The 19863-nt window shown below is 40.6% G+C and overlaps 1 protein-coding gene across 2 annotated transcripts; it reads right to left on the bottom strand.

Moving 5' to 3' along the window:
- Positions 1 to 148: 148 nt before the first annotated feature.
- Positions 149 to 9024, bottom strand: LOC127769687 (probable E3 ubiquitin-protein ligase HIP1). Of its 2 annotated transcripts, XM_052295302.1 has the most exons (8): positions 8826 to 9024; positions 7920 to 8009; positions 6719 to 6808; positions 4307 to 6099; positions 2376 to 2447; positions 1344 to 1439; positions 1062 to 1208; positions 149 to 518 (listed from the first exon to the last, which is right to left on the bottom strand). In XM_052295302.1, the coding sequence occupies exons 4-8, from the start codon at positions 5987 to 5989 to the stop codon at positions 387 to 389; spliced, it is 2130 nt and encodes a 709-aa protein (XP_052151262.1). In that variant the 5' UTR covers positions 5990 to 6099; positions 6719 to 6808; positions 7920 to 8009; positions 8826 to 9024; the 3' UTR covers positions 149 to 386. The 2 variants fall into 2 exon arrangements, with proteins under 2 accessions (XP_052151262.1, XP_052151263.1); XM_052295303.1 differs by lacking the exon at positions 6719 to 6808.
- Positions 9025 to 19863: the final 10839 nt, after the last annotated feature.

Below are 19863 nucleotides of genomic sequence, written 5' to 3'. Positions count from 1 at the left end.
CACGTCTTTTTCACCCTGATGCTTATAACTCTGAGGAGCATGGATGTTTCTTCGAAGAAATTGGTTACAACTTCCAACTCCCAACTCAGAGCAAGAACACAGGCAACCTCCAAAGGGGACAAAAAAATGACAGGCAAAACTTAGGAAATGCCCAATTGCAATTGAATGTTATTGAATAAATTTTAAACTTCAAATCTAGGTTTAAACAAAAGGGAAAAAGAAACTCCAGGTCTACAACCATCGCCTTTCTGGTAAAGTACCATGTACCACCCTATAGTATAAATTCCACCTGTATGTTGGATCTTGGAAGGTGTAGCATGCCTTATAACCAACCACTCGGTCTAAAGAGGCTTATCCGCTTTCCTCGCAGGCGGAAGCGCGCAAAATTAAGTGCCCAGTCCTGTCTTTTTACAGATAGGGCACAGATTTTTTATAACCAGCCATTGTTTGATGCATGCGGTGTGGAAGTCATGCCCACAGTCTAGTCTGCCCATGTCCTCACCTTCGGCATATTCTTCCTGCAAGACCCAACAATGCACATTCAGCAAGGCAATAAGATACAATTAAGGTGCTAAACTAAAATCAGACACGTGCTCCAATGGATGTTTGGTGATGTCACTGCATTCTCTCAATAAGCCCCAACTGCAAGCATCTTGCATTGTACATGCCTTTAAAAAGGTAATTCTGGCATATGGATCTATGTAAAACAAACAAAGTCGGCTGCATCTAGAATTAACCGCTACTGTGAGAGCAATTAGCAAACTATAGAAGAGGCCCATTCAAAATAAGCACTTCCTATTTGGACTCTATACTAATTTGGCACAAATAAGCACTTTCTATTTGGACTTTATACAAAAATTAACCACTGCAGAATACAGATTGTAAAGAGATGCAGCCTAATCTACAAACTAGTGCTAAAATCAATTGGACTAATTGCTTTTCACCACTCATTAACATTCCTTACCTATACCTCTCAAGTCTTAAAGCAGAAGCAGTAAACAGAACAAGAATAATCAAGAAATTACCTAACAAGTTTAGAAAATATAGGGTCTTCGAATTACCTGGCAAATACAGCATGGTTCAACACCAGTTAGAGGTTCTTCAATCGGTATGCTCACATATTTCCATTGCTTCAAACCAGTCCTAATTTTATCCTCACTAAGTCCAGTGTTTACATATCCAATGCGTTCACCAAGTGCCAACAATTCCTGGGGAAAACAGCAAATTACAGCAATAAACACAAATTCTACCATTTTCTTTTTAAGTTTATACCTATCAGTGATCGTCTTTAGCTAATTCTCAAATCCTAAACCATGGACCAAACTACTGCTATGACTTATTACCTCATATGACATATTATCCACATCAAGCCGCATGTCACGATGTCTGTCAATTAAACTGGCACGCCTTGCAAAAAGTGCACGTTCAAAATTAGGATCCTGTCCCAAAAAAGATACAACATAAGAGTCGGATCAAAGTGACAAAGATATTCCAGAAGCAGATGAATGGCAGAAATTATACATGATAATCCCTGATTACTTCAGAAGTACAAGCATTATTACAATAAAATTCAAATCACATGTCATAGTTGATTTGTCTTCCACTTTTACCAATATATTTCCTTGGAAGATTACTGGACATGCTATTTAAATCGTGGAAACAATACAAATAGAATTTCAACATAGTTTTCAATCGAAGATTATATACACTTCCTCCATTCTTTTGTACTTCTTCGTAACTAGGATGGATCAACATGGCACTTCAATTTGCACCTTTGAAAATTACTTTTTCCAATTGTATCTTCATGAGAAGTATTAAAATATAATCATTTCAAAATGTTGTTCATGATTAATCTACTAAGTGCATTTTCACATAATGAAGATCCCAATAATATGCTGTGCATATTTGTGTTAAAATGTTTTAAAGTTTGATCACGTATTCCAAAACCTCTATTTGATCTCTATTTGAGGATGAGGGAGTAGCATAAAGTGATATTGCAATGTACATAACAAGGTTCAATTCATTAATTTGAAACCAGAGTTATGATTAGAGAGCTTTTGGAGTGTACTTGAAGAAATGAAGGTTGCATACATCATAATAAAAGCCAGAAAGATGCTATTTACCATTTCAAATGAAACATGGGCACTATTGAGTTACCTAATTGAAGCAAATTCAATAGCAGGTTGTACACTAAGACTTATCTCATGGCAAATAGTTCCTAGATGAGGCAGTTTGCAAGGTCCTATCTAGAGCAAAGAAAACGATTGCATTATCTTCACTAAATCGAAGGCTCAAGTTACACAATTAACAGACCCGCAGAGAAAATACATGCACCATTGGAAAATATAATTTACAACAAAAGATTCAATTCTGACCTCAAACCTTCCACCTCTTCCCTGACGAATTTGTTCAACAACATTGCGAAGATGCACAAGCTGATTGGCAGACTGACGACCACAAAAGAAATGATGAAGTTATTGAAATTATTAGTGACTTTAATAGCAGATCTCTTCAAAATGTTGACATATGCTAATTTTGAGATAGATATGGAAGGAAGCCAAGTTACAGTTAAATCAACCTGTTATTAGTTAAACATGGACAACATAGGCAACTAAGATCCACCTCTTACAATAAGCAAATACACCTTGTATAGGACTAATTAATAACTGAATCGATAGCGTCAAATTTAGTTTAGGGAAATTAACCAAATAAATGATTAACAGTTTTAATCTCAATACAAGGGCTACAGGATGACTAGCCAAATTCAATATAGCTTGTGATACCGATCTCATTAGCAAAACACAAAAACAGGACAGTCTATCTCGAAACAAAATAATATCTCATCGTAATGGATCTTAAGGATCACCATTGTAGGAATCGTTCCATTTCACAACAAATTTGGTTCAATGAAGGAAATCGCATACCTCTCTATCTACTGTCCTTTTCTGACTAGTTCAATCGCACATTTCTATTTTCCTTGTCATCATGCCCAGCATACCTTTCAAAATATTTGTGCAATGCATTGTTGTGTAAACCATAAATCTACTAACTTCAAATAGCTCATATTCTAAAAATCTAACAAAACAATGAATAATGAACAGAACCAAGAGGAGAAAATTCCTTATTTGCAACTCAAAATTAACCAGTTTCCTTATTTGCCACCGAAAATTTGTTGTCACCTTATTTGCCACAAACTAAATTTTGCTACCCTCACATGCCACTGTCGTTAGCCTTATTAGTTTGTTCTACCATTAGTGACCTGGCTCTCATCAATTTTTTTTCTTCAAATGCCCCAATTACCCTCATCTTCCTTAGTTTTATCTTTCACATGGTTCTTTCTCAGTAACAACAAGTGAACAGCACATGCGCAGATCCAGGACCAGTGCTCATGGCATCTGAAGGCATGGCGACGGCATCTGCAGCGCCTCATGAGGCAGCGCTTACCATCTACCCCAATGCCTCGCAAACCAGACTCCCAGATACTCCCTCCATCCAAAAGTCTAAGTCCTATTTCTTTTTGCATCAAGACAAAGGAGTAATTGATTCATTCATCATGTGACAAAACCAATGAACATGCAACCAATAAGTACTAAAATGGTTTCTTGGGTTCCAATAAAAAATTTAATATAGCACATAGTGACTACAAATAGGACTTAGATTTTTGGAAAAACCAAAACATGTAATAGGTCTTAGACTTTTGGAAGGAGGGAATAATCAAGAAGCAGCTCAAGCAGTGGCGTGGTGGCCTGACCAATGCTTATAAGGGTGTGGCAGCAGGAATACCTACAGCGCGAGAGTGCAGTGTGCCAGAAAATCCTACTACACATGGTACATACCAAATTTGGTAGCCTCTCTCGATGGAAACTGTCTGCTGTGGGCCTGTGTCAGCCAGGTCAAATGGGCTACATGGATATCATGCATTCCTATTTTTTTCTATTTTCCTTGATACTTCCTATTTTCATTAAATCTCTACATTTTCACAATTAATGTGAAAGTTTTACTGTACAATCTTTTTATTTTGTAAGTGAAAGTTTCCTAATCACAAGAGTTTAGTCAATTATTTCATAACAAGTATTCTAATTCCTAGATGAAAGTTTCTTCTCGGTTTAAAAATTCTCTACATAGTATTTCTGTGAAGTATTTAATTTATAGTTGAAAGTTTCTAGGTAGAAAGTTTCTCAATTTATAGATAAAAGTTCATATTTAGAAACTATATGTAGCATTATCAGATCAGTACTTATCAAAGAAACACAATATTACAGCTAATTAAAACAGGAGATTTAGGTGGAGCTCTAGAGCGACATACCTCTGAGACTGTCCTAATTCCGTCTCTTGAAGCAGCAATGCTTTGCATAAAAGACTGCAGGTCCAAGTAATTCGAGTTTTGCCTATCTACAGAGTGAGGAACAGCCCTGACGTAATGCTGCTGATTGGCACGAGAGCTGGATCCAGGTTGATGGCTTCGAATCTCATGTGATGTGGATGAATGCCCACGTTGCTGCTGTGATGTAATGCTTGAACCTCTGGACTGAGGAACGCTAGCAGCCTGCAAGGATCTCCTAACAATATCAACCGAACCCCTTGAGCTTGAAGTAGGCTGGGATGCATTTAACCCAGCAATCTGTTGAGCTCCTATATTTACAGCAGTTCGAATTGTGGAGCTGGAATTTTGTTGGTTGCTTCTGCCTCCCGGCATAGATAGCAATTCTGCCGAGTCAGAAGGAAACAGAGAAGAACCTAACAGAAGGGGCTCAGGAAAATTGCCTCTCACCGAGCTCCTGTTGGGATCTTGTGAAGATAACTGGTTTGTTGTATCAGCAGAACTAGGAAAAATCCCTATTCTCGAACCAAAATTGCCACTTGATGGAGCACGGTGCAAATTTTGTGAGAATTGAGTGACAGCAGGCACATAAGGCCGACTAAGAGAACTTGTTGAAGAGCTCGATGCTCTAGGTTGTACTGGAATAAACAAAGACTGTTGCTGAGTAGGCTGATAAACAGAACACCTGAGACTTCCTTCAGGCAAGAGATTGGACGATGATTGATCATACTCATTAGGGCTTGTTCTCATCCGGGTATTCCTCAGAAATCTCTCACGCTCATGATCACCATATAGTGAATAATGATCAGACAACATAGCATTTGCAGACATATTGGTATTCTGGTTTAGCTGTTCCACAGGAGAGTATGAAAAAACATGGTTTGTAGGGGCAGGTGCAGTTAAACCAGAAGTGCTTTCATGACTGGATGGAGAAGGTTCCAGTATAATATTATTTCGCTGATTATTACGTGAACTACCATTGGCAGAAGACTCTGCAAGACTCCCATCAATATTCTTTCTCTTGCAAGATGAACGATGCCCACCAAACAGGTTAACTTCTTGGCCTGTCATTCCATCAGAAAAGCTTGCAACCTGTGAAGGATTTCCTGTAGCACTGGAAGAATTTGTATGGCGCAGAACATGCTCAGGAATGGAAAGGCCCCTGTTGAGAGGAAAAGCGTTTATCCCTGGTTGTCCATTACTCTGAATCATATCAACATCCTCAGAATCAAACTGATCAGCCTGATTAAGATTAAGGTCTAAGTTTAAGCTCTGTGAAGGCAATGAACTACTGCCTTCATGTCTTCTCCCTCCAATAATTAAGGGAGCTCGGATAGACAAAGCAGGAGCAAAATGTTCCCTTTTGGCCTCAAAAAGACTATCATGATCAGCTACACAGCCCATCGAGCTAGATCCAGCTGAATCCCATAAGTTCAAGCTTGTATTATGCTGACCAATCACGCTTCCATTTGGCATTTCCACCTCATGACTACCAAGTAAATAATGTGGGTAATCATCATCCTCTAGAGTATTTGGAAGTAAATTCTGTTCATCTGCGGTGGGGTTGCTGGGCAGTAAATTCTGCTGATCCATGGCTTGGTTGTTCGAACTAGAACCAAGGTGACATGTTTCTGAGGAAGATAGCATAGTGATCCTATGTTGATGCATCGAAACTTTACTGTCTTCCTTGGATAACTTATGAGGTACTTAAATGAGTTCAATGTAATAAAACATCAACCCATTAAAAATCAATGTTTTACAACTTGAGGTTGACGATCCTGGCAAATATAAGCAAAATGCAGGAACCAATCAGTACTTTACACAATCGTATATCAAAGTTACAAATTACAGACAAACTAAAAAAAAAGTATAAAACAATCTAAATACTCAAATCCTGAAATGGACTGAGTCATGCGCAATCACTGTGTTGCCAGAAATTCCTTGAATACTACATATGGGTATATGGCCAGATAAACATGCATGCAGAGCCTGCATCGGCACAGTTCCTTTTGCAGTCTGTTAAACAGAGGTGCAATGACACATGCTCCCTACCATGGTCATTGACATAGTTTTGCTTATAATGATGAAAAACATGCCATTCAAAATCTAAACAGCACATTAAATACAACTGAACTCACAATTTCTTATTATATTTCAAACACAAACAAAAACATCAATCTTGGATGTGTGAAATACTAACATCGCAAGTGCATATTATATTTCACATGGGAAATTTTAAAGGAAGATTCTTTTCAGAATAAAAAGGTTATATTAGATTTATAATTATTAGTTTCCTAAATACATGGTGAATCTACAGATACTGTAGGTAATACTGTAAATCAACATCCATCATTATGATCAACTGTAGTAATGTGGGGGTGTCAGTGATATACACACCTCAACTACAAGGTCAATAATTTATTGACAAATGGTGGAATCCGTCGCAGATAGCGGACGCCAATCGGCTAATGTTACAGAACCGCTTCCCTAGCATCAGCAAAAAAAAAAACCGGCAGGGTACATAAGTGAGTTTCTATATGTGATGCAACCTAACAAAGACAAAAAGGCATAAGTAAACATTTCAAAGCATTTCTAATATGACCCTGTATCAGGAGTCAGGACAGACAGATATTATCTAGACTGATAAGTCGTATGATCATATTAGGTCAGCACCCGAGAAAATAAGATTGAATACAATCAGAGACAGAACAATTGAAGAGTTATGAAAATTTACTATACTGCAGGAAAAAACCAACTGACAAATTCCAGCCTTGGCCGAGTTATCACAGGCAATGCTATCACTTTTCTAGTGTCTACAGCTTTAACAAAAAGATGTATGCAAAGAGAACCATTTCTACACTACGTATGCAATATTCAACAAAATCAGCATCCCAATCTCCTAAATTTCTCACAGATACACCAGCAAAACATGGATAGATAGCCTCCTACCAACATACCCATGGATCTATACTCTTCTTAAAAGAGGGCAATGGTGGTGGCAGTGAATCTGCCACCACCTCACCAAGTAGTATTTTTTTTTTAGTTACCATCTACTCCATCATGTTTTCTACCAACTAGCCCATGTACTTTTATGTTATAAAATAATCCCTCTACATATATGATTCTATCATAATTCACCTGTACAATATAACATCTACAGGTACAAAGTTGTCCCAAAAACCTCACTATTAATTTGTTTTAATCCGTAGCACAGCACGGATATTTGGCTGGTAGACTAAACTCAAGCACCTTATCCTACCATGAACATTGCCTTAGTTTTGCTTATAAATTGTAATGCTGAAAACCATGTCATTTAATACCACATTAAATACAACTGGATGCAAAATTTCTTGTTATATTTCAAACACAATAAAGAAACGTCAATCTAGGGTGCGAGAAATACTAAAATCATGAGTGCATATTAAACTTTCTATGATAAATTTTAAAAAGGAGGATTCTTGTCAGAATAGGAAAAAATAAATTAGATTACAAGTTGTAATATGATTGCAAATCAATATATACTGTAGGGTACACTGTAAATCAACATCAATCATTATGATCAACTGTAGCAATGTGGGGGTGTCTGCAATAAACATACCTCAACTACAAGGTCAGTAATTTATTGACAAATGGTGGAAACTGTTGCAGATAGTGGAAGCCAATTGGATAACGCTACAAAACTGCTTCCCTGGCATCAGCAAATAGAAGAGAGGGGACATAAGTTAGTTTTCTATATGTGATGCAATCTTACAAATACAAATGAAAAAAACAAAAGTAAACATTTCAAAGCATTTCTAATATGAGCTGGTATCAGGACAGACAGCTTATTATCTAATAAATTGATAGGTTGTATGAACATATTAGGTCTGCAAACAAGCAAATAAGATTGAATACACAATGAACAGTTCAGAATTCTGAAGAATATATTATAATGCAGGACAACAAAAAGAACAGCTCACGATTTTCCACCTTGGCCAAGTTATCACAGGCAATATTACAGGTTTTCTAGTGTCTTCCATGAAACAACTCCCGTTCTATGCATCCAACATTTAACAAAATCAGAATCTCATATCTCCTAAATTTCGCGCGGATTGCAACCACTAGGAAGAGGATTTCCACCAAAGATACATGGACAGATAGCCTCCTACCAACATAATATCCATGGTATAAACACATCCCAAACCACCATATCCCGCCTAATCCACCCATATCCCAACTTTTCTACCACGGAAAGGCCCCCCGAAACCTAACCCTACCCCCTTCAAATCAACGAAATTCCACAGAATTCCGCCGAAAACCTCGCCCCCAGATCCCCTCCCCCGAAATCCCCCACAGATCTCATCCTCCCCCACCGAAACGAACCCATCCGTCCCCAATCCAAGCGCCTCCCCCAACCCCTACCTACCGCCCGCCCACCCATACCAAGCATCAAGCCCATCAACTCGAAACCACAACCACGAGACAAGGTAAAAAAGAAAAAAAATATATAGAAATAAAACCGTACGGACTCCGCGCCGGCTGCTCCCTCCGGGGATCGTCCCGCCGCCCCGATCGCCGATCGGCGGCAAGCGAGGGGGGGGGGAGAGGCGAGCCGCGGCCGCGTCCTTCCCCTCTCTCCCGTCCGCGCGTGGCTTCGGCTGGAAGGAGGAGGAGGAGAGGAGGTGGGGAGAAATGGGAAGAAAAAATAGGGGGGATGGATGGGTTGGGGTGGATGGGAGAAGGGAGGGGGGCGTTGCGGCGTGTTTTTGGGGGAGTGGGTGGTGTGGGGGGAAAGTGCGATGGACGCGACACCGCGGGGATGTGGACCGTCGGATCGGGGGATCCGACGGCCCAGGGGTGTGGACGGGGTTGCCCGGACGGCAGTGCAGTGGGAGACAGTGAGAGGAGGGGTGGTGTGTGTACGTGGTGGTGTATGGACGCAAGCCCAAACCCAAACCCAAACCCAAACCCAAACCCAAACCTGTAATTTCCAGACAATAGGATAGCAGTGATTAACTGATGATAGTTGGTGCTTAGAGAGAGATGCTGGGTAGAATCTTTATTTGCATCTAAACATCCATATAATCCTTTGTTTTGTCTCTTGATCTCTCACTTATAGATTGTACTGGTTATATATTGTAGAGATCAAGTATAAATACTATTGATATCGGTTAATAACCTGATGTTACAAATGGAAAGCCACAGGCCCCTCCATGAATAAAATTGCAGCACAAATAGATATGGCCATTGAAAAAATAATAAGCGATGAATGCTCACAAATTCTTAATATGAAGTTCATTATTGCTATGGTGAATACTTTTGAGTAGTTTTGTTTATAACGGCACTAGATAAAATCCTGGTCTACCTCTAAAGTTGATCATCATTCTTAATGAGACAATGTGGACAAATAAGGCTACGTATAACTAATAGATGCCTTAGGTGTTATGGAAGGAATTAAGAAACCCCTCGAAGATTAGAGGCATAACACAGATAAACATCATCTATATCTATAATCATTTAAAAAGCCCTAATGGTGGAGATGAATGGCAAATCTGCCTTTAGTCGTTTAAGAAATAATGAGAGAGATTATGTGTACTTGGTGTATGAACATAACTCACTTGTATATTCGAGAGAAATAGATACTATTAGGTGTGGTGATGATGAACACTTTCAGAAAGTTGTTGGTATTTACTAAGATGCTTGATAGGGGGTTTTGGTAGTAGATTGTATCTACCTCTACAAAATATCCTCTTTACCATGGATTTGGATCTATCTAGGAAGAGCATTGGGCTAAATCTTAGGTCCAAAACACTTACAAAGGCAAAGTGGAGCAAAGCTGCATAGCTGGGTGAAGGCTTCTCCACCTCTATAGTTGTTTTCAGTTGCGCTCAATGTCCTGCTCCACTCTATTTTTTTATCACTTATTAATGTTTGGTTCAACTTCACCTTTCCGAATGGGGATTTGAGATTTTGAGCCTTGCCAAACACCCCTTGTATATACTTATGTGCTTCTAAAAGTTGATCTACTCTTCTCTCATTTACAAGTGGTCTCAATTATATGCATTGACAATCAAGTCTTAATACTACTAACAAGTGGATACCCTAGGCATTACAAACAAGAATCTAGAAACCCCTCAATGAATAAATATGTAACACAATATGGCAATTGGAAATAGTAATAGATAAACACTCACAAATTTTAAATATAAAGTTAGTGTTGCTATACATCAGTACTGATGTTGGACATTTTTGGATAGTTTTGTTTATAATGGTACTGGATGAAATCCCTATTTTTACCTCTAAAGTTGATCCAATATTTATTCGTTCCTCGTTCTTAATGAGACGTTGTGTACAAATAAATCTACATATAACTAATGGTTACGACAAGAATTTAGAAAACCCCTCAAAGAATAAAGTATAGAAGTGCAACAGACATTGTTATTGAAAAAATAATAAGAGAGAACTATTAAAAGTAATACAAATAAACTAAGCCTTGTGATGCAATAGATGACTCACATTTTCTCCAATATCCATCGGCCATAGAGTAGTCTTCAACAAGTGGAGGCAACAAAGCAGTTGAGGAAGAACTCACCGATGACAACATCTTCTCCTATGGTAACATGTTAGTGAGACATCATGGTCAAATAAGTCTAGATAATAATTAGTGGATACCCAGAATTTATGACAGGAATTTTGAAATATCTAAAAGAATAAAAATTAATAAGAGATAAATATTCAGAAAGACTAAATATAAAGTCATTTGCATCAACTGACTCATAAACTCAAAAGCCGCACAGTCGTCTTCAACCTTCTATCCTAAGAACAAGTGGAGGCAATGGAGAAATTGGGGAAGAACTCAATTCCAGCGACATCTTCTCCGATGGTTGTGTGACACCTACAACAATCCCAACTCCAACAAGCATGTTGAATTAGGTCACCAATGTTATGGTGGAAGTGGGCAGAGGTTGGTGTGGAGAGGGCGCCTTTAGAGGGAAGCTCTAGGAGGCAGAAGCCCGATGATGATGCCACCTTGGCCATACGGGTGAAGGAAGGTGGTGGGCTGAGATCGGCGATAGACGATTTTCTTTAGGAGGAGGCAACAGATCTAGTGGCATTAACCACCAAAGACGGAGAAGGAAGGCAGGTCAAGGCAATTATGCAGGACTTGGAGGAAGAGTAGAGACGATGGCGATGGTGATGAGGAATGAGGAGGGAGGCGGTGGCTGGCTGGCCTCGCCGGATCTGAGAGCGATGGCATGTGAGGGTGGCGGCGCGTGAGGAGCTTGCAAGGGGAATGAGTGAATGATTGCGGCGTGAGGAGAAGAAAAGGTTAGGGTTTATTTATGCTTCAAAAATCTGTGGCACCATCCTGACCGTTCAAAAGTGATAAGATTTTTTTTCGAAAACACAAGAGAACTGTGTTTCATTGCATTAAGAAGAAATAAATGTTTATAAAGAAAAGATCATAAAGGACTCCTCTGCGAAAAAAGGCACACACACATCAGCAAGGTGACACACAACCAAAAAGTGATAGATATTTGCAAAAGAATTAGCTGATTGATGATTAGACAACCCATATAAAGTAAAAAACAACAAAAAAATTGATGTAACAAAAGTGAACACTAACATTAGTAAAAGAGAATCCGATAACTCCTATTTTAGGTAACATGGCCTAATACATCTTGAGTTTTATACTACAAATCTAATTATAGTAATATAGGGTTGTTTCATACTTTAAAAAGAACATATTATATTAAATAAAGAAAGTGGGTGGCTACCTCGTGACATGACTATCGTTCCACATGAAGGATATGGACTGTCGATTGGGGCATCCACGACTAACTGGGTAGATAGATCGAGGACATGGGTTGTGTAGTGCGCGACATTGGAGAGAGTGCAAACATAGATACACACCCACCCGGGTTAATTGGATCCATGCCACTGCAAATATGCCTTTTTAGATAAATGTCATTACTATTCATGATATCGGTTACGTGCCACTGGAATTTGGGAAAATTGGAACAGTGCCACTCCATCGCGTTTTCCCTCAGACCCCTAGATATGGGACCCACATGTCAGTTCCATCCTCTCTCTTCTTTCTTCCCCACGTGTAGTTGAGGCTAACAGAGATTTTTGACAGAAAACGCGACGGAGTGGCACGGTTTCAATTTCCCTAAATTGAAGTGGCACGTAGCCGATATCGTGAATAGTACTGGCATTTATCTAAAATGGCATATTTGTAGTGGCATGGATCCAATTAACCCAACTCAGAAAGAAATACGGCCAGTCTAGTGGCAATGAACCCTTTCAGATATATATGGTGCTCACCTAGATACTACACCACACGTGTCAGAGTAGAAATATAGAAACCTAGGGATGCAACTTTAGCACAAATTGAGAGACAACAATTCAGAACTACTGATTGTAAAGTAAAAAAAATGTTAGGAAAAAATATATAACAAAATAAACACTTATTCTTATACAAACCAATCAAACATCGGAAAAAATGTGAGTACAACAGGATCCAACAATGCTTTTCTAGTGATATTGCATCGTGTTTTATAGGAAATGATGAAGAATGGTATCTACACACAATGTATTGATGATGGTCACCAACTAGATCAACTAAACACACAAATAGATCAACCAAAAATGAGCTTAAGCACAATATAAGTAAAGGTATGAACGGACAAATCAAGAGAGTAGACATGTGATTTGTTTTCCGAAGTTTAGATCCACCGATCCTACGTCTCTATTGAGGGGCCACAATAGTCGGGTCTCTTTCAGCTCTTTTCCTCACGAGGTTGCACAACTACACTCCTCAATTTCACTCTTGATTTCTTCCCTTGTGGAGATAAAATCGAAGTCTTCACAAACTTTCCGTCCTTACATAAGGAGCAAACATCTATGGTTAAGGGCTTCAAATATTATTCTACTACATAGTTGACAATGCAAACTAAGTTTGTCACATGTTCACGAGCAGAAGTATGACTTGAGAATATTTTTCTCGAAACTAAGAGTGGTAGACAACTTTCCTAAGCCATTCATTGTAGTGTGACATTGAAATTGCGCAAAATTATGAACCCTAGTTTTCTATTTGAGTAACAATGCCATGTGTTTATGTCAAATACACTGACATTATGTTGTGAAAGATAAGTACCAGGATCAAACTACTGAATGAGCACATTAGTTCATGCTCTTGGATCCAAATTACAAAGGCTATAAGTTAGAAATATTTGTGTTGCTAGCCAGCACATATGAAAAGTAATGCTTTTGACAAGATCCTGAATATAGAGGGGCATAAGAATCAATCAACACCCAATAAAAGTAAGTTGATTCCTATCGAGGTGTTATAGTGGAGTATAGATATTGGCGTCACTATGGCATATTAATTTCTATTGCGACCCATTGCTTTAGTTTGTTGTTACTAGACTCATTAGGTTGAAATATAAAGTGGGAGAATGTTTTAGATTGATCCCAGGCAACCGAGCCAGAGGGATGCACACATGGGCTTGGCCCACCCTGCACCCATGTGTTCCTAACGGTGAGGACTGATTCTCTTAGCCTTGCACACATGCTCTCATCCTATGCCCAATGATTGAACCTGTTTCGCCCATGCCTCGGAGTTGCCCCCCATCCCCTAGAGCATTCATATATAAGGGAACTAAATCCTCATACATTAGTGATGACCTAAGCAAGAGATTAGATATCCTAAACCCTAAGTTCTACTGATCCTAAGGAGCGCTAAGGGGAATCGAAGGGCAAACTCAATCTTGGCGATTCCCATCGCCGCCGCCGTACTGTGATCTTCATCACCAGCACCCTACGACCGCAACACACGTTACCTTGGTGCCAACAACGACTAAAGCCAGCACTAATGTCCTCATCAAGCACCGATCAGTGCCACCACCAAATTCAGCATAAGCTTAATGAGGTGATCATACATAGCCTATGTTCATGTTTTAAGAATTAGTTCCAACAGTATAAACATGCTTTCTTCATATTGCAACTTAGAAATGAAGTATTACTGGAAATTAAGGTTCTGCTTTCTACAAACATGCCCACCCCTATTCCGTGTGCTGCACAATTTAGAAATTTTAAGTGTAAAGCTAGCTATGTCTTAGAGTTAAAATGCTTTGCATACTGCAACTTCAGACTTAACAGAAGTAGTACTGGACAACGATTGACTTTCAGAAGTCCTAAATCCAAACACAAGTGCAATATTCTTATTTTGAGTGTTCTAGTTAATTCAAGAAATTTCTTGTGTTCTGTTTTTTAATCGGTTTGTATTTTTTTTTATTTTTGATTGTGGCAAGGTGGTTAGTACTCAAGTAAAATTTAAACCGGGAAAAGTGGCATTATGGGCAGAATATCATATTGTGATGATATTTTTTGTAATGATAAAGAAATTGGATTAAAATAACGGCCGTATTTGTTCCAATATAGTAATTATCAGTCAATAAAACAGCTATTTCTAATCAGTGAACTGTGTTTTGTGCTTTCTGTTGCCAGATTTTTTTTCTCAGGATTCCTTTGAAGAAAAGGACGGGATGCTCTTTGTTTTACTGATGTGAGGATTACAGAAATCCTTTTGTAAAAAAAAAACTGTAATAATATGTTGTTTGATGCCAAATCCTATGTCCCTAAGTAGCTGCTTGTATTCATATTATAAGTCTAAGTTTATGGAAAAATATAATAGCATTTTGAACACAAAATAAACATATTATCAAACCATATTCAATGTTATATTTAATGAAACCAATTTAATGTTTTTGATATTGCTAAATTTTACTATAAATTTGGACAAAATTAATAAATTTGACTAAGAAAAAAAATCAAATGACTTATAATATAAAACGAAGCAAAGTAAGTCTTCATCTCTCCCTTCATTATAATATGAAACAAAGTACAAAGTAAGTCTTCGTCTCTCCCAAAGCATAGATCCAATTAACAAAAAAAAAAAATTCCCCTAAAATGCGTCTGCTCACCCGCTCGCGTATCGATCTACCCAGTCGTTAGGGCTCCTGCTTGGCTGCTTGCCTCAACCTTCTCGATGACCAGCGTCCACGTGCGGTGACCGGAGCCGACGGTCAAGTGGCGACGGCAAGCCAGCAAGAGGTGGCCACGCGCGTGCGTGTCTGGCGGCAAGCAGCGGCGGCCGGCGGCAGCAAGCCGGCACCAGCATGGGCGCACAGTGGCAGGCAGGAACGGCAAGGTTTGATTACTGATTAGCCGATTAAATTTTCTCTTCTATTCACTGCTACACAAAATATTTTCCTAAATTGGGAGTAATTAAGATTACAGATGGACCATAACTGATCGCGTCTGAGAAAATAGGGCTCATTTCGCGTGTGATCTTTTTCCGTGCGGTCAAATTAAATGGACCGCATCTTATTTTCGCGTGCGGACCTATTAAAAGAGCGGCACGCAAAAATCTTTGAACTTTCCCCTCTTTCTCTCCTCTTATCTCTCCTCTCTATCCCTCTTTTTCTTCCCTCCTCTCCTCTTTTACTCCTCTCCTCTTTTTCGCCGTCGTCCTCTCCTCTCCACGAGTCCCGACGGCGCACGGTGGCCCGGCGATAGCGAGCGGGATCCGCTGGACGGCCGCCCTTCCCCCCATGGGATCCCACTCCCCTCCCCTCCCCTCCCTTCCCTCCCCTCCCTAGATCCGGCGGAGGGGAGGGGCATCGGCGGTGGTGTGGCCGGAGGGGACTGCGGATGCCGGCGGCGACGACGACGAGGGCGAGGGCGAGGGCGGCGTCCTCGGCCGCCGCCACCGACGAGGCTGTAGGTGGTACGGAGGCCAACGATGACAATGACGAGGGTGCAAGCGGCGTCCTCGGACGACGACGACGACGACGAGGCGGCGGCCAGGAGCGGCAGCACCGCTGACAAATTGGTTTTTTTGAAATTTTATTTTTTTTTCAGATTTTTATTTTCCCGTGCGGGCGACACACTACTACACAAAGCGTTTCCCCAGGCGGTCAATCGAATTTTGGCGTGTGGAGCTTCGGCCCGTCTGGAACAAATCGCCTGGGAAAATCGCGATTTTCGCGTGCGGGTGCTTATGCCGCCCGCGCGAAAAAACAAAAAACCAAAAAAAAATAAAATTTCAAAAAAAGAGAAAACCCTAGATCAGGTCGTCGCCGCTGCTCCCGCCTCGTCGTCGTCGTCGGTGGCGGCGGCGCTGCCTCCCACCGGCCTCCCGCGCCAGATCCGTGGCGGGGGATTGCAGACGGCCACCAGATCCGGGCGGGGACGGCCGCTGCCGCCGGATCCATGCACGGACGGCCGCGGGTCGCCCGCCTGCCCGCCGGATCCGCCGTCCGCACGCTCCCGTCGCTGCCGGGGAGGGGAGGGGAGGAGCCGCGGCCGCTCGTCGTCGCCCGCCCACCCGCTAGATCCGCCGCCCGCGCGCTCCCGTCCGCCGGGGAGGGGAGGGCAACCGGATCCATGGCGAGGGGGAGGGCGCCCGGCCACCGGATCCGTGCGGGGACGGCCACCGCCGCCGGATCCGTGCGGGGACGGCCGACGCCTGCCGGATCCCGCGCCGTCGTCGCTACCACCGCGCTGTCACCGCCTCGCCGCGCCGCGCCGTGCCGCCACCGCCGTCGCCATCGATTGCGCCGCCTTCGCCTCCCTTACTGATGGCGCCGGCGTCGCCAAGGAGGGAGAGGGAGATGGGAGGATGGGGAGGAGGAGAGGGAGAGGGAGAGGGAGAGGGAGGATGGATGGAGAGGTGGTGGGGAGGGTGCGCCCGTGACGAGATAAGGGTGCGGCTGGGGGTGGGCTATTTTCGTGTGCGGGCCACTTAACAGGCCCGCACGCGAAAATAAGCCTATTTTCGCGTGCGGGCCTGTTAAGTGGCCCGCACACGAAAATAGATTTTCCTGTGCGGGCGATGTCCTGATGCCTCTTTTTCATTTTTCTGTGCGGTTGCACTTATGGGCCGCCTGGAAACAAACTAGTATGGTGTTCAGGAAAATCTTTAGTGTAGTAGTGACATAAGCACCCGCACGCGAAAATCACGATTTTTGTAGACCCTTAGGTGCGTGCGGGCCACCCACCCGAATGCAAAAATCAGTTTCAACCGCAGAAAAAACCCTTCTCCTAGTAGTGATTCTTCTATTCAGTTTTCAATTTTAACCCAACTCAAATCTCATCTTAGTTTGTACTGCTGTATTCTAGATCGTTAAAACATAAATAAAGATGAAATACTGTATGTAAAGAATGCTCTCAATTACTCTCTCCGTTTCATATTATAAGACTTTCTAGCATTGCCATTATTCATATACATAGAAATTAATGAATCTAGAAACATATATATGCCTAGATTCTTTAACATCTATATAAATATGGGCAATACTATATAGTCTTACATTGTGAAACGGATGAAGTACCTCTTTCGCCGGTTATGTAGAAGAGCACACTTAAGAACAAGATATTGAGGATGAAATAGTATAGCAATCTTCTTCATAGCAGTGTAAGCTTTTTCAAGTCAAATTGTTTACTTAATTTAAAATAACATTATTAAAATATTATGATGTACTTTTCGCCAATTCTATCGTATATATAGGCATTTGTTACAATTTTTTTTAAAAAAGTCGGACCACCCATACCTAGATACGCCCTTGCGTACATCGCCTATCACTAATAAAAGAATAATTAGCTTTAAATACAAATTCCCGCTCCCGTGTCAAATCTAGTATTGGAACCTGGGTGGGCTGGTTCCACCACATGAAAACAAACCAGTTGAGCTACGCTCACTTCACACAATATTTCTTGTTTATGAGATCATGACCATCCTTGTCCAGTATAAAGCCTGTTATCAAGTTGATTATGACACAACTAAAGATGGATTGATTTATTTCCAAGTCCTGTTGAATTTGTTTGTTCCTACTTTTCCATTTACATATAGGTTTAAAGCTTATGCTCGACACTTTATCTTAATGGAATGACTTACACTTGTATAAATCTAATGGAATTGTATTCAGGGTTGAGTTGAATAATCACCTGGAATCGACTTAGGTGTGGATGTGAAGGCAGTTTGACACTCTAAAGGAAGTCGTGCACGCGGCTTGGAAAACTGAGCACCCAATCTGATGTATGTTTTTATGTCTTGTCTTCTGATTTGTGCTTAGAAAACTGAGTGGCGCCTAATCTGTTGTATGTCTGTATATTCACTACTATAAAAATTCTTTTTCATACCATCAAACCTGGTTTTCGCATGCGGCTGGTTGGCCCGTCTGCACGAGAAGGTATGCGAAAATAGAGAACTTCGAATACGGGTAGCACACCCGCATGCGAAAATATATGCATACAAAGAAATAATCCCTCTATCCCATAATATAAGGCGCGGCTAAAGTTGGCACGGTCTCCAAAACTAATATTTAGCTTAATTATAATTTCTCATATACTATAAGATTTGTAGCAACAAAATTATAACCATATGAAAGTAAATTTAAATCTCAATCTAATGATATAACTTTTAACAAATAAAATTCATTTTGTATTATACTAAGTGTTGGTCAAATGTTTTAATCTTGAAATACGTGCACGTCTTATATTATGGGATAGAGGGAGTATAGGAGAGACAAGTATATGCATAAATAAAAAAGAACCAATGGGGTTTATCCTATACACATGGAGAAGGCATGTAGCAATGATAAAGATAAACAAAAACACATCCCTTCATGATCTCTATGTTCTCAAAGTAAAGGAGACTATCAACAAGTAGGAGATAAGAAGTGATACATATCGCCTTATCTCCATGTATTTCATCCTTATCATGATTAAGGTCCATCACAAAAGTATGCATATCTACCACATCTCATTATCGGGAAATAACCTAATTGAAAACTTACGTAAAAGAGATGTTAATCCCATAAACATCGGTTTATCATCTATCACCAAAGCAACAATTACACAAATTGTTTAATCCAAGATCTTTCAATCTTTTTTCTCTTTTGTGATATATAAACAATATAGAGAGATAAGATGAAAGATGATTTCAAATCAAGATAGAAATCTTATAATAAACAAAATATATAATAAGCTCCCCTCAATATGTGCATGCATATGGATATAAAGGAACACATATGCACATAATCAATCAAGATCAATGAGGGAGCTCACACTATATTTTAGATCCACAAGAGAGACCAAGTTAAAATATGTGAAGTTTAATGCATACCTTTCATCATTTTTATTCTAATATCCAAATGAGACTAGTCAAAGAAAAGCTCATAAAAATGTTAGTCTCATACAATTAGATTTGTCACAAATAACCAAAACCAAATTAAGGGACTTGAACTTACACCTCTGCATGCCACATCCTTCTCCCTGCCATCTCCACCCACACCTGCAACGGTCTTCCAGCTCTACGCCGCTTTTCGATCTTGCTTGCTAGCGGCACATGCGAGATCTACTGCGAGGCATGGGTGTAGTCATGTCCACTGCTGCTGACTGCGGAAGGTGGTAGCGCGGTGGCTGGGTGATGAGGGAGCATGATGAGGGAGGATGAAAGGTTGGGAGGGATTGGGGAGAAGGGGAATAATGGAGGA

Source organism: Oryza glaberrima, chromosome 4 (genome assembly GCF_000147395.1).
Source record: "Oryza glaberrima chromosome 4, OglaRS2, whole genome shotgun sequence".
Taxonomy (NCBI): domain Eukaryota; kingdom Viridiplantae; phylum Streptophyta; class Magnoliopsida; order Poales; family Poaceae; genus Oryza; species Oryza glaberrima.
Note: the sequence above shows the minus strand (reverse complement) of the source record. Positions and strands in the feature narration are given on the sequence as shown.

Bases quoted from the DNA above. Each gene is read 5' to 3' on its own strand.
- LOC127769687 (XM_052295302.1), bottom strand. From the start codon at position 5,989: ATGCATCAACATAGGATCACTATGCTATCTTCCTCAGAAACATGTCAC. The intron at 1,440-2,375 runs GTCAGAATTGAA...TTTTTGGGACAG, and splicing joins GAAGAGGTGGAAGGTTTGAG to GATCCTAATTTTGAACGTGC. The intron at 1,209-1,343 runs GTAATAAGTCAT...TGTTTTCCCCAG, and splicing joins TGGATAATATGTCATATGAG to GAATTGTTGGCACTTGGTGA.